A 26,241-nucleotide genomic window follows, 5' to 3' on the forward strand; every position below is an offset into this window, starting at 1 on the left:
GGAAGCACGGATGGTGCCCCACTGCCCACCATCTGGGTGCCCATGGCTAATTAAAAATCAGTAACCTTGTGCTTTCTGGTAATGCAGATTTACTTGCACATACTAACTCTCTGTGGTGTGTAGAATTAGCTAAATCCCCTACACATGTAATTGCTTGCACTACACAGTATTTTTAATCAGGCAAACAGGAATATGATTTCCTTCAAGCACTTCATCTCATTATAGGGAAACATCATATTGTATAGATTGTACTTAGGCCAATCACTTTGCCAAGGGGAAGAATTCAACAATACTGAAGTGGTTTTATTTATCCTTAATTGTTTTTAGCCTGGGGATTATTGTAAAGTGATTTAAGTAGCACTAAATGCACTGACAGCAGAGTTGATTAATTTATTCATTGTGACCCTTCCCCAACCCCACGGATGGCACCAAAGCCAACATGATACCGAGCTTTCCGGGTAAGGAATCGCACTCCATCCAATCTGCACAGCAGTAGCCATGCGAGGCATTAGGGATGTATTCGGCCAGAATGCTGGCTTGTTATTAAACAGTTGGTAGCCTTTTGTGAGTGGTTACATGCAACTAATAGCTCTAAGCATGCTCTTGGAGATAAAAGCAAACTAAATTTGCAATTAATTGCTCAATTCAGACAGTCGCTCTCCTCTTTGGCTCAGCCCTGCGAACATACTTGAATCCATCGCTCACTGTCTTTTTCTCAGCATGAATCAAACACAAGAGGGACGCTAAAGAGACATTTTCTATAGCTACTTTACCCTACTGAATTGGAACCGTTCCAGGACAGCACAACTCATGGATGACAAAATGATGTCCTTTAAAATGGACTCAAATATATCTTTGGACAAGCCAAAGTAATTGCAGACTTGTGGGGGGAAAAAAAAAAAAAAGTTATATTTTTTGTGTGTGGTGGTGTCACAATTCAGTTATTAAACTGTATGTTTTATATGTTATATGTATTGTATTGTTTAGATTGTCACTGTGTTGGCTGCTACCATAGCCAGGATTCTCTTGAAAAAGATATTCCGGATCAAAATTAGACTTCCTGATTAAATAAAGGTTATATAACAAAAATAATAAAAAGGCCTGATGTTCCCAATATCATACCCAAATGAGACTTGATTGACAAATTAGACTAAACGTTTCCACGTAATGGCACAAGAGCACACGCATATTAACATGAACTTTAGCAGCCGGAGATTATTTAGGAACATTTCTGTGCGATGAGATTTGCCAGTACGTCCTCTGAGTGACAACTAATCATTTACCTTGATGACTTTTTTCGCTTGCCATTATTTGAAATGGCACAAGGTTAAAGCCCATAGATTTCTGTATTATATCAGAGCTTCCTTGTTCTGAATTATTTATCTGTGTGTGGCTGTTCCACATTTTCATTGTTTATTTTTTTTCTGTGCTAATCATGGAATAATGAAGTATTTCTCAATCCAGCCAAGGTGCTTATCTTTACAGATGATAATTGCAACATTTGCATTAAGGTCTTTGTATGTTAAAAGTAGTGGTTCCATCTTGTATTAAACCCAGTGGAAACCATTTTGTCACTCTGTGGCTGAATCAGGCTGTAAGCGCCCTTCTCAGCATATCCAACTGAAAAGTGTCAGTGGTTCTCGTTCTAATCATATACAATTAGTCATTTTAATATAGTAAACTGGAGCAAATATGATTTTATTATTTTTTTTGCAGAATAAATTTTCAGATGTAAAGATAATTTCTGAAATTAATGATGATTGCTATGGACACTTATATAATTTACTGATTTGTTCCAAGCACTTTTTAATTATTTGTCATGAGATCTGCTAACAATCCCCTGTGTATATTGTGCCTGTGTGGCGTTAAGCTCACTGAGGTATAAACGGGTGACCTTACCAATGGGTCTTTAAGCTACCACTGTCTACAATGCAGCTGGTTCTTGAGGTGACAAGCCGTCTTCAAATTAGCCCCTGGAGTGCAATGATTCAATGCATAAAGAGCAGAAGGGCTAAATGGATATCATTGCCTAATTATTCGTATGAAGCGGCATTGCTGTAGAATGAAATTCTATGTGGCGAGAAAGATTAAAGGCTTTCTATGTGAATGCCTTCCTCCATTTATCCATGCTTTTTAAATGAGCCTTTCACCTCCCGTTAATTAAGCGCTGCCCTGATTCCAACGGAGCGGCCCAAATTGCGACAGAAGGGCTCGTGGGCAGCCGACGGTCTTCTGTCTTTTTTGGAATGGGTCCGAACAGTTGGTGCTGGCAAGGGGGCGAAGCTATACCAACAAGCTAACGAGGATCTGCAGAGGAGACAAACGCATCTCGTTGCCCTTGTGGACTCCATGGGTCGCACCTTAAGAAGCCCATTTTCACCACAAATCTCTCAGTGGCGTGACATTTGGAACGTGGGTTGGCGACTCGATGGCCTCGAGCGGTCTGGAGGACCATCTCAATCATTCACTCGGCTTTCAGTGGGAAGGGAGTGATTTCCTGTTCTCGTCGTGTGATTTTCCGCCACGCGTCTCCGTCCTTGCTTGTTTTTATTTATGAACACATGCAGAGCACGTCAGAATTTTCTGAAAGTGGTATTGGTGTACCAGTAGAGGGCAGTTTTCCCTTTGGAGCAACTACAAACTAGTGCAGGTTTTGCTTATTATTCTACTTGGATATCCCATTCCTGTAATCAAATAACCAGCACCAATTAACCTGGAGGTCAGTATACTGTCCATTAAACATCATGTTTAGTGACAATTGTATGCACAGGGTAGTATGCACAGGCCACACAGAAGAGTGTTTTTTTCCCTGGCTGTGCTGTATATAATGAGATATGACCGCTGTTTTTGATTTCATACATTATCTCACAGCCCGTAATAATGAAGCCTAGCAAACCTGGCTAGAAAGCGGGTGCAGTGTCCAGCATTGTCGCCCTGCCTGTTTTTCCCTCTTTGGGTGAAGGAAAAGACACTGCAGCGGCTTAACGCAAAGGGTCGGGGGGTGGGAGGGGGGAGGGAAGTGGGGGGGGGGGCTGTTCCGCTTCACGCATTTTTGGACCTGGCGCTGGGTGCCAGGATGTGGTGCGCGTGAATATAATTCAGCTCCGGCGCTGGCCAAGCGGAGATGAGCCGGTTCCTGTCAGGGCCGGGGACTCAGGCCTTGAGGAAGAGAGAGTTACGGCTCGATTGTGTCCGACGCAGCATTCCGCTCTGACAGGTCAATAAATCTGGCCAGCCCCAGCGGCGGGGTGGGGGGGGGGGGCTGGTAAGAGCGGGACGCCCCTCTACCCCCGGCCACAGGTGGGGCAGGGCGATGTGCGTGACCGCCCTGGGGCGGAAAAGGTTGTGGCAGAACCATCGATGAGCAAAAAATGAACGCGCCGCATTCCCCTCCGGGAACCCCAAAAAAGCTTGCTTCGTTCAGCCGAAATACAAGTAAGAGTAATGAGCAAACTGTGTTCGCCAATAAATACCCCCCACCCCCCTCATCTCTTCCTCCTGTCGTCCCCTCTATCATTTATCTACTAATGTCTCTCCTTTTGCTCGCATGTCAAAATCTTGCTGCTGCTTCCTTTTAGCCCCCCCGAGGAATATGGCTGCTTCAGCAAAACTTACGGATAACTGGCAAAACAGACAAGAACGATGCCGTGATTCAGGCTTGGATTGTTTGCTGGGAAGGCGACCCGTTCGGCTGTTGCTAATTCAGATCAATTTGTGTCTGCCTCAGCAGCAAGTTTAAGGTGGCAGTATGTAAACTTCCCCCGCAGGTGCATGCACTGTGGTGTGAAAAAAAAAATGTAAACTGAAAATATGAAGTATGAATATTAAATAAAGCAACAATGAGGTCCTTTGCTTTACTGTATATAAAGCTGTACAGTAAAACCTATTGGTAGGAAACACACTTTATGGTAAATGTTATTACCTTTCATCTGTTTCATTGTTATTTTTACGTGTTTGTACACCAAATACATGCATGTATCTCCTATTCCTTGAAATTTGTTGTTCCAGTCTCTGTTCTTTGGCAATAGGCAGTCCCCGAGGGCCATACCATTTCACAGACTTTTTTCCCCCCATAATTCCTTGTCAGAGATTTAAAAAGAAAGCGAGACTCCCGTGAGATTTGGCTGGCTTGCCCTGGGATTGTACAGCCCCCCGCACGCACTGAGCATGGTCAGAGTGTGGGGATCATTATTCATGCGCTGACACTCCATTTAATCACATTTTATTATGAAGCCGCTCACTAGTCCAGTAAATCAGACTGGCCCGCGGGACTGGATCTGTTTACGGATCGCTTTAATCAGGAGTGTTTCTCCACCAACACTACCACCCCCCCGTCTGCAAACCAGCCTGCTCCGCCTCCCCTTTCCCCTGCACATTGACCCCTCTCTCAACTGGTTGAGGCAGTTAGGACAGTGACAGGTCATCAGAGGAATATCTATACAGACTGAGGACATTCCACCATAATGATAAATGCTACATTCAACTCCGCCAAAGCGGTTTTCATGGATTGACCAGCCTGACGAAGAGGGTTGCTTTGCTTCAGGGCTTATTTTAATTGAGCTTCCAGCAGACCCACCCTTCAAATGTATTGTCACACGTGCATTGGTTGAATATTATTTATGCTCCAAATTTGGTATCATTCACTGAATATTGGAACAGAAGCTCTTTTTAACACAATAGGCATATTTTAGAAGAGGAATCAAATTTTCATGCAGCTTGGCCATCGTTTGGCTGTCTGCATAAATTCATACATCTAAATATTAATGCCCTCATTTATATTTCTGACAGACCAGCTTATGTATTCTGTTTAAGCACACCCTGCCCTTACACGTCCCAGTTTGAATATAGAATTGAACAGAAATGTTTCCGGAAATAATGTTATAAAAATGTAGAAATGCAATAAAAAATAATATCATGCCTCCAGCTAGTAGTTGGAATAGCAACCATTTGGTGAGCTGAACTGATACACTTTGTGATGGGTCGATGTCAAAAACCACAAAATGGCAGGCACTTTAGGAAAAGAGAAGGGGTGTCCTTTTTTGACGATGTAGCGACCCATTTATTGTGCAAAGTCTGGCAATCCATATGTGAAGAGAAAGATAAATATGTTGCATTTATTTTGATTGTAAAATTAAGTCAGTTTTTAATAATTTTTTGTTGAAGTAGACCTACATACTTTTTCAGCTGTTTTGTCAGCACTGCAATTGGATCGGAAGTCTAAGAGAGCCCTTGCCATTTCCAAGTGATAGAAAAATGGACAAAAAAAGTTATTGTATTTTTTAAATTAAAGAAGAAAAAGAAGAAAAATGGGGGGGGGGGGGGGGGGGCGGGGGGATATCATGCATTACCATCCTTCAAAATGTGCAGACATTTGTGCTGAAAACCATATACTGAATTGAATCAATCAACCTTGACACATTGAGGGAACGAGCGCTCATTTACGAGAGTGCCGAGATTACCAACAATTAAAACGACAATAAATGGAAAGCATTTACAACATTTTACCTCCTAGGTAAGCAACTGAGAAACGTATCGTTGTTGTTCCTTCTCTTATATAGCTGCGGATGAGAATTTGAGTGCAAATGGTCAATATCCTGCGGTTCTAACATGTATTTATCCTCAGCAGGGAGGGCACTATCCTTTGTGACTATTCTCCTCAAAGATAACAGCTTCTTTTTAGAAACCCTAATTGACACCACACCTAAACCTGAACTGCACCATGTGAAATAGATCCATTGTTAGCCTCAATACTTCCTTTATATGCTGTTGGACAATTTCTGTAGGCGCCGCTCCTTTAGGTAATCCCAGTTGGGCACAATATGGCTCTGTGGCATTGTAGTCATTCAAATGTGAAGTCCGACTCAATAAAATCTACTTCAAAATTGTACCATATTTCGTGCTCTGCGACAAGTGGGGTAACCCTGTTCTACACCTGCAATATTTTTCTTTTTCTTACTCTAATGTTAAGGAAGGCTTGTAAAAGGCCATAGCTTTTTCAGGCCAAGAACTGAAAGTGCTGAATTGGTAGAATAAATAAATAATACTAGCGCCAGCAATGTAGTAGTTGCATTGGGTATTGCTGTTATTGGAATGATTAGTGTAATCATTAGCAATGGCGGCTACAGTATTCCCACTTTAACCAGCTATGAACTTTGGTCTTTCCATGATCATTCCTAATAGCTGCATTGATTGCAATCTAATAGCCCTGTAAATGCTCTCTGGCTGGTGCGTTACACGCTGTGATATGTGCGCTATGGTCTCAGAGACGCTCCTCTGGTGACATGGATGAACTGTTCGCCCCAAGGCTGCTGTTCAGGCCTGCGTGCTTGTCGCTGCCCATGGTGTGAAGTGCATCGATTACTGTCTCCGCCAACAAGGTCACCGGGAGATGGGACATGGATCTGAAGGCTCGGGAAGTTTTACTGTGTCTTTCTGCTGTATTTTAAAAATGAATTAGCCAGAAAGAGAGCCTAACTGTGAATAAGCAGTAAATTAAACTGTGAACAATGGAAAGCAATTTTGAGCTGAGACCGATGCACGTGTTTTGTCTCTTGTTGAATTGATTTAAATGACTGAAACGTTTGAGAAGCTCCTGCTTTTCCTCATCTCTGCCTGTTGATTCAGGTGCATCCTTTCATTCATTCATGACATTTTCCCCCTTTTTTCACTTCTATAGACAAACAGGCAGCCTGTGGCTAAGTGCTATTTGAGCCTTTCCTTTCTTTTCGTAGGTTGACGGGGTTCCAGCTCCCGGCCCCCATCATCAGCACGGGCCCCAGGCTCACACTGTGGCTCCTGTCGGACTACGCGGTCAGTGGGCAGGGCTTCAAAGCCGCATTTGACGGTAAGGTTGGTGCACCTGTTCCCTATCATCTGCCCACAGATCCAAAATCACCCGTGTGGTCAGAGTTTAAGTGGGAAATGTAGGACTGATATCAGAGACCTGATTTCAGACTGATGAATGGTCACTGCAGTGGTCAGGGCAGCTGGGTGGAGCAGCTATCAGGGCAGCAGTGCAGAGCAGTGATCGGGGCAGTAATGTGGAGCAGTGGCCAGGGCAATAGTATGGAAGACTATCCTTGAGAGACAATTTGAATAATAGAAGAGATACTAATGATATGGAACTGGGAATGCTGCATTTATCATTATCTTTATTATTGCTTTAAATATTCTGTCATGTTAATGCAATCATTAAAAAAATCATATGTTTTAATCACTGCTGTACCAGTCTTATCAAGCAGTTTGATGCATGTTATAAATGGACGAGCTAAGACAAAAGCAGTAAAGTATGGTGGATCTGTTGTTGTGTTTTATGGTACTTTGATTAATGTACATGTTGGCTATAAATGAGACATTGTGTCCTGCAAGGTCTTGCCAGGAGCCTTTTGATGTATGCAATTTATGACCAGCATAAAATAGCATCAGAGGCTGACTATAATTTGAAAAGATTGCTAAATTGTTCCAATTAGGGTACTTATGGATCGGCATTGCCCTCTGATGACAGGATATTATGTTTCCCCGACATCACGTGTTGCAGGTCACCCGTGCGATCAGACCTGTTTAAATTCAAGAAGGGTTTCTCCCTCTCTCCCATCCTATCCCCCACACAATCGGCTCATTTGAATGCCAATGCTGTCCCCTCACACTGGGGAAAGCAAGTCCTGCCTCCCCGACTCTGTTAATGGCATCGTGATGCTAATCAATCCCATTTATGAAAATGAATTGGTGTGTAGCCAGCAGTATGTGTAATGCTCTCTGGAAATCCGCATGGAAAGGTCTGCGCAGCATCGTTAAGGAAGTTCTCCTTGGTTATGAAGGTCCTTTGTATCTATGCGTCCGATACGTCTCATAGATATTTTTTTCCAACAGAAAGCAGAATGATTTCATGAGTGTCCTGTGTCACTCATTTGTTTGCCACTGAATAGCATCTTCTGTTGCCCTGAACGGTATTGGAAGGTGATGACCTCCTCTTTGTTTAAAATGTGATTTAAACTAATTCAAATGGCTGGGCAAAATAGCAGGAGTCCCACAATGAAAAGGCGGGCTTAAAGTCAGACGGTTCCTTGATAGACATTTAATCTCTCTTTATTTAGGGAAAATGTTGCATTAAATTGCAATCACTTCAAAAAAGAAAAAAGCATAAAGAGGTTGAAGGAAGCCATTGTGCAGTCTTCAGTCCGTGTCAGAAGATGAGCATGGCTTCTGCTATCCTGACTGCACTGCAGACAGTCCTGTGGTGTCCGGAACAGACAGGAGACATGTCCTGAAAGTAAAGGGAGGGTGGGGGGAGGGTAACCAGTGGAGGGAGATGAGAAGGGGAGTGACAGTGCTGATCCTGGGGAGGTTGTAGATCATGTGAGCAGCTGTGAAGCTGCAGACGTCTGATGGAAGAGGCAGGGAGACCGGTGAGGAAACAGCTGGAGTGGTTCAGACAGGAATTGGCCAGTGCCTGTGCTAAGAGCTGGGTTGAGTAGGTGATGAGGTAAGAAAGAGTTGGATTCTCTGGGTCCTGTATAGGAGAATTGTTGTGAATTGCTGTGATGTTCTCTAAAACATCACAGCAATTCACAACAGGAAAGAGAAACCATCATTGCAGAGTGGAGCTTCGCACTTGAAGGAGGGATGAGTGGCCAGCCCTGATACCAGCCTGCTGAGGGTCTAGGAGGACATATTGAGACAGAAGATATGTGAAAACTGAATGAGAACAAAGTCAAATGGGGTTGTCAAGTGACCTTCAGTCCACCTGGCCCTATTCTCCACCTGTGCATGTTGAAGTCCTGTGAAGCGATTTGAAAGTCAGGGGAGAGTCGGTGGTGAGAAACTGGCAGGGCCTCCTGATGCTGGTCTGAATTATGGCATTTGGGAAGAAATTGAGCATGTCGTCAATGGCCATTCTATGCGTGTCCCCTAGAGGGGATGTGGAAAGAGCCACTTCCCATTGCTGTGCAGGCTATCTGATGCCTAGCAGCATAGAGACTCCCCCCCAGCAGAGGTAATTGCCACCTCCAGCTCATGTGGAAGGTAAATATAATCGCTAATTGAAGCAGCAGAGCAATGAGAAGCCAATTGAGTGTCAAGCTGCCCACTTGATTTGGGGCCGGGTGTGAATTGTTATTGATACAACGTAATTGGGAAAGTTGAGATATTGAGTGCCCCTTTGTTCCACCAGCTAAATGGAAATTGGAAACCTTAATCATGTCAGGAATGTGGTGAGGGGATCCAGTGTGTGTATGCATGTGCATGTGTGTGTCTCTCTGTGTTTGTGTTTGTGTGTGTGTGTGTGTGTGTGTGGGGGGGTTATAAGAACAGAGAAATGTATGCAAAAGGCTCGCTGTTGGGCCTTATCTGACCTTTCCAAGCTGAGTAAATCAGGATGAATGGGGTAATGACGTGTTAGTCCCGTAGCACGCAGTCGAATGGGCATCCTGACCCCATCCCATGAAGTGGTGAGACATACTGTACGCTCGATCAATCTGTCTGGGCCCATATTCTTCAGCATGTCACCTCCACACAGTGTAGTCACGTCATTAATGAATGCACAACACATCATGGTTATATCATGAGCCCTTATCGGTATTCACAAAAGAATGTCAGGAGAAGTGTGTTGCTGCAATGACCTTCAATGACTGTGTTGGGTTCAAAAGTTCACAAGGTCATTGGGAAAAAGGTGAATGAAATGTCAGAATCAGGTAGTTTGTGTTGGTGCCAGTATGTTCAAAAAATGCAAGCGCTGTCTCCATAGTACCATGCAAAACCCAATATTCTTCACATTTTACCAACCTGTCACCATCAGCTTAGGGATGTAATTACGACTGCTAATTATCAGTCATATAGCATCAATAAAGGTATCTAAGAAAGAAACCCCTGTCCTCTCAAATCAACTATAAACATAACTGACTGAAATAGTGGAATTTATGCTTGCATGACCAAACATTAATTTTCATATTTGAACTCTTTAGAGTCCTGATCAGTTGATTTTACTCATGCACTCACATTTTAAACTGTGCCTTTATTCCCACTTATGTAATCAGCGTAGCAATATAGATCACAACGCATGCATGATCAAGAATGTCTTTAAGAGTGAGAGAGACCGAATGGGAGAGGGTGTGTGCATACATGATAACTCTCTTCAAAAGGGCCCTTCCAACATTCTGCACCGCTGCCTTCAATAAAGCCAGCTGAAAATGAGGATAATGGATATAAATGATAGCTCACGCTGCAGCTCTACATCTGGAGTTTTCCTTTAATTCCAAACAGAAAAGAACGTAATCGTGAAAAATTACCCGAATTACGAGCAGCGGTATCAATTAAGCCACCCAATCAGCTTTAATAGGGACCCCGGTGCTTGTCAGCCATTGACAGGCGGAGATGAGAGGGCAAACAGTGCGACGGCATCCTCTCATGTTTACGTTCTGGGGTTACTGCGACGACAGCCTATCCGCGGCTCGTCGAATGCACCGCAGCTACTCACCAGAGTGTGGCATTGAAAGACTAAGCTTCAGTCACAGCTGCTCTCTTCTGCTCTCTCCTTACATCTTCAGGCTTAATTGAGGCTCCCCCACTGCTGCTGTTCGGCCTTCACTATCGCCGGTGCCCCCCCCCCCCCCCCGGCCCTTTCCATCGCTGCCTGCCATCCGCCCAATCCGTCACTGCCTGCCCCCCTATCATTGCCTGTCCTCACCAATCGTCCCACCTGCCACCTCAGGCCTGCACCTTACTGCCATTATTTCACTGACGTAAACATCAGCTAGTTGACCGTGTTGGTCATTAAGACCCACACCTTGAGCCAACCAGAGGAGGATGATGGGTTAGCCCCATGACTCTATTTTTTTTTTCTGGTTTCATCTCAAGGTTTCTTTATATCTCTCCCACCCAGATGAGTTTTTCCTTAGCACCATCACCCTAGCCTGGCTCTTGTGGGGGCTGTAAGCCAGGGTCCACTGTACAGCCTGTTGTGACACGTTTATAAAATGGACTTCATAAATTCATTTGATTTGATTTATGTCACTTTACTCCAGCTTTGTAGATTGAAAGTTCGACACTCTCAGGAGTTCCTCTATTGGAACAGAGACCTTTGAGGAGTGGGCTTGTTTATGGGGCGATGATGTGACCTTATCTTGGGCAGTTGTCTGTCCTTCCTCAGGGTTCCATTCGAAAAGACTTTTCGACATTTCTTATTGAAATGTAAACATGGATTTCAAGCTCCCCATTAAAGAGTAATTGTTGGTAAAATGCAGACAGCTATTCATGGAATAATAGGTGAGCTTTAATGACTGCACTCCATTATGGCTATTTATAGATGCTCCTTTTAAACTGTGATTAATCTTACCGGGGTACAGTCACCTTCATGGTTTGTAAATTCAGCATGTAAGTCCTTTTGGCAGGAGAGTTTGTTGTCAGGGCCACAGTATGGTGGAAAAGGGTCAGGGCTGCAGTGTATAGGATGTGACCTCTACTGTTGTTGTAGACCAGGACATAATATTGAGATATGGTTGGGTGATGTGTAAAGTTCAAGTGTTCTAGTTCAAGGGCACAAGTCTTCTGGGCAAATGCACAATGGATCCTGCTGCAAGTTAGTATTAAACTGTCGCTTCATAACTGTGAATCGTTGTTACCCTTTGTAACATGATACAGTTCTGTGGCAAGGGAAGATATAGGAGATAACTAGAGGTCTCCATTGGTTCACTCAACTACATTATGATGTCTTCCTGTTGCAGTCTCTTCATTTCCTCCATTAGTCCCTCTGTCTGATCGGCAGTTTGATTAGATTCTTTTGATTGCTGTACATTCTGCCCTTGGACCGTTAATGTGGCTGTGGCCGTGTGCAGACCGATGTTCAGAGCCGTCCCATCGCTGGGCGCCTGGGCTCCAGCCAAATGGCTCCACAGAATTTAATGTTAGCGAGACGGGCGGCAAATAAATTGCATTTTTTAAAAGTCGTTCTGAATGGAGCACTTAACTAAAACACTCCTCCATGATGGATCACTCTGCCTGTGTACTAATAGTGGTGTGTGCAAGGGATTCACATTTATTCAGTAAGCTGAAGCGCTCCTCTTGGTCCTACCCTTACCACCCCACACAAATGCCCACCCCTGCTGCTGAGTATTAACTCATTTTAATAGGAGACTCTCTGCATATGCTCCACCATGACAGAAAGCCTGAGCCTTCAGAAAGGGGATAAGTAAACCACACAAATTCAGCATCCTCCCTTTGCTAGCGTATAAGGTTCACATACCCCCTTAATGTTTTGGCTTCCACATACCCCCTTGGGAGGTTATAACTACCACATTCCCACTAGTGAGGTTATTGCTTCTGAAGGGGAGGTTATATCTTCCACATGCCCACTAAGAAGGTTATAACTTCTGAAGGTGGAGGTTATAACATCCATATGCTCACTAGGGAGATTATAACTTCTCAATGGAAGGTTTTATCTTACACATGTCCACTCTGGAGGTTATAGCTTTGAATGCGGTGGGTAAAAACATGACAACGTATTGTATCCTGTCCAATGCCGCCCTGTCTAAAAGGACAGTGTAAAAAGTTGTTAAAATCGATCAGACTTCTGGATTAGAACGTTACATGCTAAGCGCCCTCTCAGTGAATGCAGGCTCATCCAGCCCTTACCCCTCCCCAAAAAAGCTGTTGCCGCAGTATTCCTGTAGTAACTGGATTAGCAATGTCACAGTGAATGGAAGCAGAGTCTTCACAGAGGGACCCGTTTGCAATTTTTCACACTAGTGGCTTCGCCGGCACTAATAAAACGTCGCGCAGAACCTTTCTGTGTTATTGGCCATGAAAAGATGTAGCTGGCTCTGGCGTGCTTTATACCGCTGCCGACAGATACATTTCAGCAGATACATTTCTCGAATGGCGGATTCTGATGTCTGTAGCACTGTATCTAACTGCGGGAAAGCATCACATTAGCAATCAGCAATAAAACGGCAAACTCCAAAGGCAACCTTGGCTTATTCTATTGGCCACAATTCCCAGGAATCAATACGACCCTACATATAATAGTAATCAGTAAATAACGTTTGTCAAACTAATTAGAGAGCAGATTTGTTTTGCACTGAATACATTATACTGTGTTAACTAAAAGCAAGGGGCTTGATGGACTGAAAGAGAGAGCGAGTGTTCTGTGAGCCTTTACGCCTCCACCCTTAGACAGCAGGGGAGTTGGGCAGCCCATCAAAGGGGGCTCAGTGCAGGCATGGTGAGAGATAATGAGACTCTAGTCCCAGGCTTGGGTTGGACTTTAAGGCCCAGATCAAACTGGACTGCCTTATCCATTCTGAGCACGACACCCACTCTATCTATGGGGAGAATGGACCTGGTAGTCTGCTAAGGACAAGAAAGCTCTCTCTCTCTTTCTTTCTCCCTTTCTCTCTGGTCTCTGCTCTGCAAAGTTGATTAATGTATGTCAGTACTATGCATTTTTATTTTTTTATTATTTTTATTCATTATTTATTTTTGTGGCATTATTATTTTAATGGCTTGTTCTGCATGGCTTGAGACCGAGATAACCTCAAACAAATGCGTTTATGCTTGGCTAGTTGTGCTCTAAAGGTTAAAATATAAATCTTTGCAGAATAAGGTAAACCAGATGGCGCAACCTTTGCTGAGCTCTGAATTGGCAGTGATAGGGCTCACCTTGTGATGAACTGACAGATGTCCATTCATAACAGCTTTGTTAAATCTCCCTCTGGAACAAAAGAGAATAAGTTATACTAACGGCCTGCACACTACCACTGCCATCCTTTAGTGAGTTATTTAATGTCTAAATTAGAAACCAGTGTGTGCGAAAAAGAATAAACATTTGCGTAGCAAAGTAATAATACGGCTTGCTGATTTAATTCTTCTGGATTTAAAGTCAGAGAGGGAAGACATTGTACAACGAATTTGGATATCATCGTAGTTTCATAAATTTTCTAATAATTGTTTTCACATTGATTCGTGCAAGTACAGCCACCATTTAACGTAATGATCTTGCAACTGAAAGGTCAGGATCATTTGATCAGCTCAAATCCTTTTTTTGCATTATTGTGATCAGATAGAATCATTAACCATGAATGGGCCACAAGCATCCCTTGGAAACAGAACTGATAAGAACAGTTAAACTGTTGCTGAGGAGCTGTCCTGAAATTAAGCATTCATAACTGTTTTATTTATTTGTTTAGTAAAGTATTGTGTGGGTATTGCCTGTTGTTCTTGGCTAGCATTGTGTGTTTTCTTACGTTACAATTAAAGCAAACAACTACTTTACTCAAATTTGCCATGTATGTAAATATGTACATACAACAAATGTTTTATTTATTTGTGTATTTATTTATTTATTTATTTATTTATCACAACCCCCATATTGGGATATTTATTGTATCATGAGGCACCTGACTATACCCAGCCCTACTGAACTAATTATCAGCAAGGTGAGAGCTGCACCAGCTGATGTCACAATGTTCTTCACCTTCAGCTTGAGAAGCCTTAGCACATTGCAGTCCACGGGGCTCGTGTGATATGTCTGTGCCTGGCGTCTGGCCTAAAGATGTCGGGCACCTGGCCTAGTTCTCGTTGCGTAGGTCTGCTTTAACCACGTGCGCATGCGTGAAGAGGGGCGCAGGAAACGCTGCCCTGTCGTTTTTTCAACGTCAGGTTGGCACAGCACACGTGGCAGACTGCCTCTCATTGTGCTTCCCTCTGATGTTCATATAATGCATGCAGGGTGCAGCAGACTGATCGGCCAATGGCTGCAGCGGTGTATCTGTCCAGTAATGTCGAGTGAAGCCCTGCTTTTAAATTGGCGAGGTGCGCACGTGCCGCTTTCGCCATTTTTCTGAGGCGACTACATTTATTTTTAACATGTGCACCCTTTAGAATCATTTCAGTTTCTGTTTCAATCATGTCTTTGGATTGCCATCAGATTCCTCATCACAGACTACTGTACAGAGATATAGCTGTACCCAAGCACTTAAGTGAGAAAAAAATAAAGAGAAGAAATCGTATGAGTGATTTAATGGCCAGTGCCTGAATTTCCATTTAACCAAGCCTCTAAGCTGCCTGCTGGTTGGGCATGCTACAGTTTAGCCATGATACAGACATTATGCGGATAACCTATTGTAAATTCCATTTAAATTCATACTTCTTTTTACTAGCTCAGTATACATGCCTCTTGAGCTGCAATGCAAGGAGAGCGAGTATTTATATTGTACAAGGGGGTCAGTCTGAAAGGATCAGCGCAGACAGAAATCACAGGCCATTGTGCCTGCGTATTGGAGTAAGCAGGGACTCGATGTACAGCGCATCGCGCAGGCTGAGATCACTCACTGTGCCTCAGGCCATTCTCTGTCTCAATCGCTGCGCTGCTGAACATGAGATGAGCCCATTTCCTCGTCGCATTATTGCATTATTTATTTGGTTAGCACGGGTGATTTACATAGCTTATACCTTATCCATGTATACCAACTGGTTATTTGCTGAGGCAGTTCAAGCTTAAGTGCCTTGCTCAAGGGTACAAGCCACTGAGTCTCCTTACAGTGACACAGCGGCTACCTGGCTAGTCCAACATGTCATGTGCTAGATGCGTATTGGGGAAAGAGGACAAGGGACAGTGGGTGGTCCTGGGGGCTAGAGAAGAAACCTGTGATTCAAAAGTATATTCCACACTGAGGCTGTGTAATGTCAGGCATTCTAGAAAAATAAAAAATAAATAAAATAAAATGTATCTGCAGCGATGGCCAGATCACTGTCAGCACAGTCTTGCTCCAAATTGGTTTAAAAGCTTTTTGGTTTTGAAGCGGTGAATGGCAGGGTTAAATATGGGAAGCAATGGATGTTTGGATAGTCTGGTGCTGGTGCTGTGCACTTTGATATTATTAATTGTGTGTGGGTGTGTGTGAGTGTATGTGTGCGTGAGCATGCATGCGTTCGTACACACATGTGCGTAAAAACCTTTTTAAACTATTTAAAAGTCAGAAAAAATGCCAGAGGCCATGCACTGCTTAGGAGATAAGCAAAGCTGGCCTTCTCTCATTTCTGCTTCATTAGGAAAGTCAAGATGTGTTGGCCACAAACATCAAACACACTGCATAAAATTCATTGCTTACGGCAACAAACAGACATAATCCTGGCAGCATTTTAACGGAACATTACCCTGTCACAACAATATGATTCAAATGCTCAACGTTGTCGCATGCTTGATATAATTCTGCTTTTGATTGTGGACCGATTAGCAGAATTTACACTTTGAACTGTCAACCACATGTCTGAATTCACCGCAAGTGAGAGTTCTGCTTAACAGAATCTCTGACCAAAAGAGCAAATCCTGATCTGTCAGTATTCTCCACACTCACACGGCTGTAATTACATCAGCTCTGATCGCTGCTGCTGAGAAAATCAATGGTGGCAGTAGCTCGTTCAACAAAGGGAGGGAGGTGGGACTTGGACCGTTTGCATCCCTTCAATAAGCCCGGGATATACGAGCTGGAGGACCGAGCTTCCATGGAAAGTGCAGCCAAAAAAAGGTGTGAGAATACACCCACAGGCAGAACAGGATTTGGCTGTCGTCGCCTTGGAGCCTGCAGTTTCCCCGGTGACAGGTCTCAAGCCTGGGGCCTGTCAATCTGCACAGTGGCAAAACAAGCTAAAGCTACCATTCCTGTGCACCCCCCACCCAGAAACAACACACACACTGGACCCCTGCAAACTCAGTGGCACAGTGCAGACAGACTGCTTGAGTTCAGTGTGTTAGTGGCCGCTGACAAGGTCTGTGGGATTGCATTGTTCGAACCTGTGTCACACAGAGCTCGTGGGGGGGGTGGGGGGGGTGGCTTGTGGGAGGACTACCTCATCGAATACTTCAAGCTTCGCACTGAAAAAAAAAAAAAAAAAAAAAAAAAAAAAAAAACACACCTACTCATTTGATGAAATTAGCCTAGCTGCCTGGGGGCCATAAACGCATGTCTCAGAAGTCACTGAAACAAGAAAAATGAAGGTAACCATAGTGTACTTCCCCTGCTGTTGTCCTGCTGGTTTAAACCCAACCATGGTTTAAATCAGAGAGAGGCGGTGAAAGAGTTTAATGTCCCCCTCTGTGTTTTAGCCCTCCTCTGTCGTTCGTGTTCTTTTCTCTCAAATATAATTCCCACTCAAGTTCCTCTGAAGTGCTTACTCAACCCCTGGGCCACGGTGGCCCCATCTGAGGAAACAATGGCTAAAGAAAACGTTTGGATATGAAAGCACTGGTGGCCCAGTGTTAGAACCGACCAGTGTAAACATAACCTTCACAAGGCTTTGTATGTGCTGTGATTTACCCTGCAGAGGGGGCACGAAGGCGACCCGCCACGTTCTCTTGACTCCAAGCAACGGAACATTGAAGTTGGTGGCCTGAAAAGCCATTCTTTGTGACCAAACACATTGTGATCTGTGACCATCTCTCTAAATGTTTAATTTTGCATATGCAGTCTCCTACATCGTGGACGAGAATATGGAGCAGCCCATGGCACCTACGGGTCATTGCTATTTCCTCTCTGCCACCTTTACGACCTTGGACTCAGCCTCGCTCTCATATATAAAAGATGAAGGCCAATGGAAACAGTGACACACAAACAGGGCTTGACATTAATTTTTTGCCTCACTGTGGCTAGTAGTTTTCCAATGTCACTAGCCTCTCAGCATTTTCACAATTGTCAGTACGGAGGAAGAAGAGTACATGCATCCACAATTTTAAATACTGTTGAGAAAATGTGCACAATTTTGTGATGCAAATAAAAATTGGTTCATAACTCGCCAATAGCCTAATTGAGGAGAACAATGCTCCTTAGGTGACCTTAGGTATCTTTTTCTACAAAAAAATAATAATAATTGTAGTTTACAAAAGGCACCTGAAATAATTATGCCAATTCGAGGCAATACTATATGATACAACTTCCACGAGCATTGGGTGCACACTGTGTGCTCATCCCATTTGAATACGATGCTCAATCCAATTAATTTAACAATGCCAGCATTGAAGCTCTGCAGATGCACTTTTATTTATGTTTTTTAATCTTTCTTTTTTATTTTTTTACTTATACCTTATTTTTAAATAGAAATGACAAAATCCCAGTATTGGCAGTGTGGAAATAACTCATGTGTTTGGCCAAATGGGATGAGCACACAGTGTGCGCCCAGTGCTCATAGAAGTTGTATCATATAGTATCACCTCAAATTGACCTAATTATTTACGATGCCTTTTTGTAAACTATAATGCTTCTTTTCTTTTTTATTTTTAATAGAAAAAGATAACTAAGGTCATTCCCCAAAGCAGCTGGTAAGAGTGATGGAGTTATTCTACCTGGTTTGGTGGGTGGCGGGTGTTAATGTAAAGCCCTGCACACAAATGTGCTTCACCCGCCCTCTGTTCATCCGCTTCCTGCTTCCTGGATTTGTGGGGTAACCAGCATGCAGGTTAGAGATATGAAACAGCAGATCTGCTTACAGCTCCTTGCTCCTGACATGTCTGAAGAGTTGGCACATAGTGCAGAATGCAGGGTAAGTCTGAGAGGGAATGGACCATGCAGACTGGCTGTGGAAATTGGACTTCATTGGGCAATAATGCCCCTTTTCCACTGTGAAGCATGAACCACTTTGGTCTACTTGGGTCAGGCTGTGTGTGGAGATGAATGACCTTTTTCTGTCATTCTTACCAGTGCCAACTCAGCCCATTCACAGTGAATTTGCTGGCCTACCTACAAACCGGATGTGGGTGGATTCAGCGAGCATTGTTTCCTTTCATTGGCAACTTTGCTAATAACAGAGCAAATTAATATGAAAATCGGAAAGTAGCTTGCACAGCAAACCACCAGAAATAGATGAAATAGATGAGTCAAGCTTTTTGTTGTAAATTATCTTTAGACTACAGACACATACAGGCAAGCATGTCCACTTTTTAAGATATCCAGCATTCAGTTAGATATTTTGAAATAGTATAGCCAGCTCTGACTGATATTATGAGCTGCAGCTTGCACCTGGTTGCAGGTGACGCTGTGGACAAGGAGGCAGGATGTTGTGCCTCAGCCAGCTTTCGCTTTAGTTTGCGCTTGTCTGGGTCAAGCTCTGTGCAGGAAAGGTCCATTAGTCACATCTAAAGGAAAGGACGTTTTTCAGGTTTTTATTTTTTAATGTGATGCCCCAGATTTCAAATCTGGACCTGGGGAAAAATAATAATAATAAAGATGAAAAACGGTTGTTTTTACAGCCAAGGCAAAGTGTCTCGGCGGGCATCCCAGTTTAGTGGTTGTTTGAAGCACCCAGGGAGTTTCCGGATCTTTCAGAAGATCGAACTGGGCTAATCAACTGTGACAGGAGTGGGGCCTAGCATGGGGCAAGACTGAACCAGCGGCAAAAATACAGGCGTGCAGGTGTTATCTGATTGGCTGCATTTCCTGCTGGGTTTAAATGCCGAGTATCATATTTGCAAGAGACAATGAAATGAGTTTGTCACCCTGATAAATGCCACCAATGCTTCATCTAAATATTACCATGATTTTTTGTTTTTTTATGTATTTTGTTCAAGTAGCAGTGCGCTAGCTAGTCTGTGCACTTCATGGCAGTTTCAAAGTAAAATCCCATCAGAAACATATTGCTTTTTTGCTGTTGTTTTATTGCTTTGCAAAGGACTTAATTTCTCTGCAAAGCTGTCTCTCCTTCTCTGGGAGACAGCAGAATGGGTCTTTCTGGCTGTGCATACTAAACAGATGCTCATTGTTTTTCTCCTTGCTGCTCTTGGAAACAGAGGACAGTAAGATGTGCTCACAAATGTCTGTACATTTAAAAACACTAAGCAGTCTATCGTTCCAGACCTGATGTTGTTATGCGTAGGTCGAGGAAACCATCATTTGTTTAACATTAATTCCGGAAGGATTTGTACCGGGCGTGTTTCCGCTGACTAATCTGTGGTGTTTTTTAGGCCTCTGACCCATTTAAATACCATTTTGGTGTCAGTGTTTGCCACCGTTATGCTTAAACCATGACAGACTGGATTATGTACTGTGTGCCTGGACATAAAATATAGAATTGCGAATTAAGCCCCTTTTCTTTCTATTACATACCTCTGGATCAGTCCTTGATTCGGGTATAAATAACTCTAACCTTTCAGCTGGTTCGAGGTTGGATTTTTGACAATAAATGAGGCCAATTACTTTGAGCTAATGAGGCCAATTAGAAATGTGCAGTGTCTGTTGATTTGTGCTCTGGGTGATGATCGTACAATTGCACAAACTTAACAGTGTGATTGTGGGATTGAAAGAAGACATTCCTCTCCCATGTTCGGTCTAATTATTGCCCCACACCAGTATGTTTTATTTATTTATTTATTTATTTTTCTTTTAAAATTTCAATGAAATTAATTACTACAGTTACAATGACTACAATGATGGAAATATGTACTTTTGAGCCATATTGTTCATATCTTGAAAGGACACAGAGGTGTACTTCTGCTATCCCCTAACCCAATAATAAATAAGGACATTTCTTAAAGGGGGATTCAACTGCAAACCAACATTACCCACATTTGACAGATCAAGGCATAACTGATTAAGTCTCTCCTAGTGACTGTTCAAAAATGTCTCTGAGCAGTGAAAACTGCACATGTGGTAGAGGTATACGTCATACGTCTTCTCATTGTTGAAGAACTACAATGGGCGGGTAGTTCTAGTGAGAGATTTAGGCGCTGTTCCAACTGTAGACAGCATTAGCTTCAAACTAGTGTGCCATATGACAATAGCATTGCTATGTTCCAGCATCATATTAAGACCACTATGCCGAATCTGTTTACGGTATGCTATTTCAGCAAATCTGTTTCAGGTTTGTACAGGTTTCACAAATCTGTAAATGTGGTTTCACAAATATGTAAACGGTTTTACAAATATGTAAAATGATTTCACAAAAACTTCTTCCACTGTCAGCAGCAGCAGCCTACTGTTGCTCTCCCAAATGCTAATTGCTCCCATGTGGGAGGCAAAATGTCATATGGGCCTACACTGGATGTAACGCTCGGAATCACCACGCCAAATGCACGTAAATATGCTGACGGCTAGCTAGCAATCAAATTATGATAAACGAATGTTGTTCATTTGTTGTCAATCTTATGAGACTGAAGATTACCCGTGATGGGGCTAGTGCTGACTGCTCTTCAGCCATGGTGCTCTTTGTAGCTAAGGAGCAAGCATAGTCTACAATTGTTGAGTTCTGTTTGTAGAATGAGTGGGGCATACGTAGAAAATAGCATAAGGTAAATTCCGTACAGACATGAAAAAATTTTTTCACACAGAGAGTAGTCAGACAGACAGTAGTAAATGTGTGGAATAGTGCGCCAGGTCTCATAGTAGATACAGAAACTCTAGGCTTGAGATTGTTGGTAATCGGAGCACTAGGTACAATTTAGTCAGGAAACAGGCGAGCACAGTTGGGCTGAATGGCCCATTCTCGTCATTGTTATGTTATGTTATGTTACCATTAGCCCATTAGCACAACTGTGACCTGCATTTTACATATTTGTGAACCCATTCCACATATTTGCGACTCACATTTTACATATTTGTGAATCCCTTCCACATATTTGTGAAACCCCATTTACATATTTGTGAAACTCCATTTACAGATTTGTGAAAACATTTCAGCGTAGTTTTCTAGATGGTAATATCCTTTTCCCTTTGACCCTGGATATGACTTATTTAGGGTAGGCTAGTCTACATAATATTTCCTTGTGTGATGGTGCAAAATTGTGGTGGCAGCTGACATTTTTCATTTTCCAAGTTGAATGTGATTTGGCAAGATTGACTTCCTGGCTTGCTGGACACGATGGATCGGTATCATTCAAGTGGGTCTGCAAAGCGTAAATTGACTCGGCAGCAGTTCTGCAGAAGGTAACCTAACCCTGCGTCAGCTGTTTTTATTTATGTTTTTTGAGTTGCTGCTTCTACGTGCTGTTCTGTAGTGTTGTCATCCATCAAGGGCAGTATATACAATTAGTCTCTTCTGTTCTGAAATCCAAATCAGAGAACACTGTACAAGAAAAGTTCATGCGATTTTGCGAAATAACGAAAATAATTGAAACTAGAGGGCTTTTGGGTTTTGTTTGGGTTTCTTCCATTAGTTTTGTTCGAAAGAAACTGTTAAACTGTCGTTGTCTTCAGTCAGACTGAACCCTGAACCCATGACCTTCTGGGGGTCAGGGTGGACGCAATGTTAGAGGCACGAACAACCAACGCAAGTGTAACATTGTTCTGATGATTGACTGAAGTCTCTGGAGAATGGCATCACTGATCTGTGGCTTATGTTCTTTGTATGATTGTGTATTTTCTGTGTTTCCTTCCCATTTCTCATTGCCTCAACATTTCCTGTAATTTACTTCAATTATATGCTTGCAAATACAGGCTAAAAGAATTCCGGTAAACACTGCAAGTGTTCAAGTTATCAGCTGGATTTGAACGGTGTATTAATGACAATTGAATTAGCAGTGACCCATAAATGGACTTTTAATCGGAACAAGTGTGTCCTATTTTTGAAAATGAACACGGGAGCAGATTTATTTATTTATTTAATCTTTTTTTTCTTCTTGGCGGGTCTATTTGCTGACCTGCCAGTGTTCCGGCAGATTGTAGCTGTTATTAAACCGGTCCTGAATGTGCATTTCAGCGCTAACTGTTTCTGACAGTTAATTACAGCTTGATTGTTTTGACCATCCGGACTTTGTTAACGAGGGCAGCTTCGGGATGGAGTGTCCTTTATGCTGCGTTCCTCATTGGAGGCCTGTCTTGACCAAAATGGAGGGCAATAAGTGCTCAGGGTCAAACTTTAGTCTGGAGCTATCTGTCACAATGCACATTTTGCATTGGCAACGATTATGTGAATTACGAACAGCTGTTGAAAATGATCTTCGATATTGATTCTCGACTATTCAAGATTATTGATTCTTGTCCCGTCGCAGTGTGTGTATGATTTTTCTGTTTTAATAATGTTTAATAATGTTGACAGCAAGGCTTAGGCTCGAAAAATACCCTATATAAGTATGTATAAGTAAGAACACATGACAATGGTGGGCCGACACACTGCACGGCCGGTTGTGCATACTCAAAGTGCATTCTTATGTCCCTGTGGCGGTAATGACCCTGCTGCCTCAAGGGGGCGATCTAGGACAGTTGTGAATGCCTGAGCGGAAGAAAGCAGAAATCGAAGAATACTGCCTCATCTTGTTGCCTTATCAAAATGGCCTGTTGTTGCCTGCTATGGTGCCCCTCGGTACGAGGCTCGAAACTGCAGCTTGCGCTTGCATTGCGATAAGAATTTCAGGTGACACATTTTAGAACACAACGACTTTGCATAGCTCGAAGTGTCTGCGTTCACGTACATACGTGGAGTATGTTTCCTTAGTGCTTAAATTAACCAGATTTTAACCTATAGTTGATAATATATTTTTATGTTATGGTTAAAGTAAACATATAAGCTAGATTGTACTTTTGACTTTTGACTTAGCTATGCCACTTCATAGTCTGCAAAGTGATTTTTTTTCCGGATTCCTTAAGAAAGTGTGGACGAGGGCAGAGAAAGAGTTCCTTTGCCTTTTTTTGCATTAATATTTCAGATACACATTTTTCTTTCCTCTACATTATTGATTCTCTTCACCGATGCCCTTATCCAGAGCGGCCTGCACGGCTTGAAGCGGTTCAGGTTTAGTTAACTTGATTAAAGCACACAGCTGCAATGATCTACCTGACTATCAAACCTGTAAAAAGCTGCACACTATTCGCAATGATGCATGGACATTTTGCAAAGTGGCATGAGCTAATAGAACTCACAACAGTTTCATTTGGCCCAGAATGTTTGAATGACTCAAATTGGCTCGAATGAACTCAAATGGCCTCATGACCCGACCAACCGCATGCTATTATACCGTGTTGTGTTTTCATATTTACATTTTTACAGATTTGTGTGTGTTACGCTGTAGCTAAATGGGAATGGGTAGTGGAGAATGTGCCATGGCTCTGCTGGTGCAGTAAGAGGCTATTTTTACAAGCTTCCTGGGCTGCCCATGTGTGCGTCTGCAAGTGTATGCGCAGTCATGCATAGCAGACAGTGATATATCTCTGGCATGTTTGCAGCTGGGGGCCAGCGGGGTTGGGCAGAGGGGGGCGAGGAGGTGGGGGATTGGGGGGGGCAGGTGTCAGTCACTGTCTCCAGTCTGCAGTCTGCCAAAAACGGTTGATCGAAATGACACTCTGACAGCACCCACTTCTTTGGAATTCACAACTTCATGAGGGAACTTTCCAGAACTGTGTTATTTTGTCTCCTCCTTCTTCAGCAAAACTCCATGTTGTTGCATAATGCATCCTGATTTGCATTTTTCTTTCTAAGGCAAGATCCTGGCACATTTGAATTCTAAATGCGGGAGACCCGCCCCTTATTTTTAATTTGATGGGGCCCCCACAGGGGGATGTGCAAGTAACACCTTCGATGAGATCCCTGGAAGGGAAGAAAAGAGAGAACCTCAGCGCTCTTGCTTTTAATTGTGCTGCAGCCGTTTGAATGCATTAGGGACATTAGACTGTGCTTAAAAGCTGAATTAATAACATAAGGTTTAAGGGGATTTCAGCCAGGACATCACAGAAAGCAATGCTTTAAACACTACTTTTAAAAAGTGCATAGTGAATATGAATGCAGTGCCCTTGTATGGCATCCGAGGAATCTGGGTTTGGCATGGTTTAAATGTTTACTTAAGAATCAAAACAAAAAAAAGTGGCATGCTGGTCGACTTGAATGTACTTCATAATTCAAAGCTCTTCTCTGTTTTCATAAGGATGAAAAGCAGACACTGCACTTCCAGCCATTGGGTTGGGAGCTGAGCTCGTAAGCAGAGCTGAACGGGCATGAATGCAGCTCTGCTCTACTGACTACGCTCTGCGTTTTATGTTTCACTCATTGCACTCTGGTCCAGTGTCGTCCTCATTATAATCTTAAAAGCACTAGCTGAATTATTTAAAAAAAATGGTTGGTAGGGGCAACAACCGATGTCGTTAACCTCCTTCTCTGTCAACTTGTACTTTTGGTCATTTTCTTTTGTGTTAATGTTTGCAGTCATAATGCAGATATGTCTTTTTTAGTGCCTGGGTCACATGTGATTGCATGCTGGACCAGTAGAGCATTTGTTGTGCGCGGGGCTAAAGTGACAGTGCTGTATGTAACAACATTGAAATGTGTTGTGTTGCCATAATGCTCATCCGGTTGGCCCTCCATTGAAAAACCACTTTTGCTTGTTTCCTCAGTGCACCGTGCTCACGTGCTCTGTTTGGGACTTACCTCCAGCACCCCCATCTATCACTCTTCTTTACGGAGAATCAATTGCTTGTTTGATGTCATACTTGGGTCATTGAATCTGAAAGCGACAGGGTCACATTTTTATAAGCAGCCGTTTCCCTCTGAGCAGTCCCAAGATCTATCCATTGGAGTACACCAAAGGAGAGAGAGGCAGGTCTTCCTTCCTTTGCCTAAACGCCGGAATGCTTCCCCGGCGGTCTTCATTCCTTCGGTTGTGATTGCGTTTCACCCGCAGTGCCGTTAGTCTCAGACGTCTGCATTTAATATTTGTCTTTCATACATACTTTGAGGTGGTTCAGAGTTTACGGTGTGAAATGCGGAATGGAATTGGCAAATATCTTGCGCTCCCTTGACATTTACACTGGAGTTTAACACTGAATCTCAGCCGGTACGCATTCCCTGCACTTTTGATCTGGGCTTTTGCTGTTTTCACGCCGTAAATTCAAAGGACACTTTTGTCAATGCATAAATGGATCGTTTTACTATTGTGGCCTTGTTATAGCTGCAGCTGTATTCAATGTGCAAACCATTTCATTCAGTTAAAAATGACATTAAAGCAGATTGAATGCTTTCAGGTGGCAATGTGAATGGGACCGCTTTGGAAATTTGGCACCTAAAGGATGAAGCCAGATTTTTGCCAAAATGTTTTTGTTGCTTGATGTGCATACTGGTGAATAGAGGAAACTGTCAAACCAATATCAATAAAATGTGCAAACAAAATAACAAAAGAATAATAATAAAATCATACAGGCAGGGTGAGAGATGTGTCTGTGTATTTATTTGCGAAAGTGTTCGACTTATATGACGCGTTTTATCTGTTAAAGTATCATTAATTAGCTCTAATGTAACATTTTACATTATGTGTCTGTATTATTGGAGTTTGATTTTACTTTT

General features: G+C 42.9%; 1 protein-coding gene across 1 annotated transcript in view; it reads left to right on the plus strand.

Annotated features, from left to right (window-relative positions):
* The window catches only part of csmd2 (CUB and Sushi multiple domains 2), a 260,284-nt gene that overhangs the window by 38,592 nt on the left and 195,451 nt on the right, over positions 1-26,241 (plus strand). The window contains exon 3 of the mRNA XM_035429807.1: positions 6,732-6,844. Coding sequence (XP_035285698.1) covers positions 6,732-6,844 — 113 coding nt within the window. The remainder of the gene's footprint in view (positions 1-6,731; positions 6,845-26,241) is intronic.

This window comes from Anguilla anguilla, chromosome 8 (genome assembly GCF_013347855.1).
Source record: "Anguilla anguilla isolate fAngAng1 chromosome 8, fAngAng1.pri, whole genome shotgun sequence".
In the NCBI taxonomy this organism is placed as follows: domain Eukaryota; kingdom Metazoa; phylum Chordata; class Actinopteri; order Anguilliformes; family Anguillidae; genus Anguilla; species Anguilla anguilla.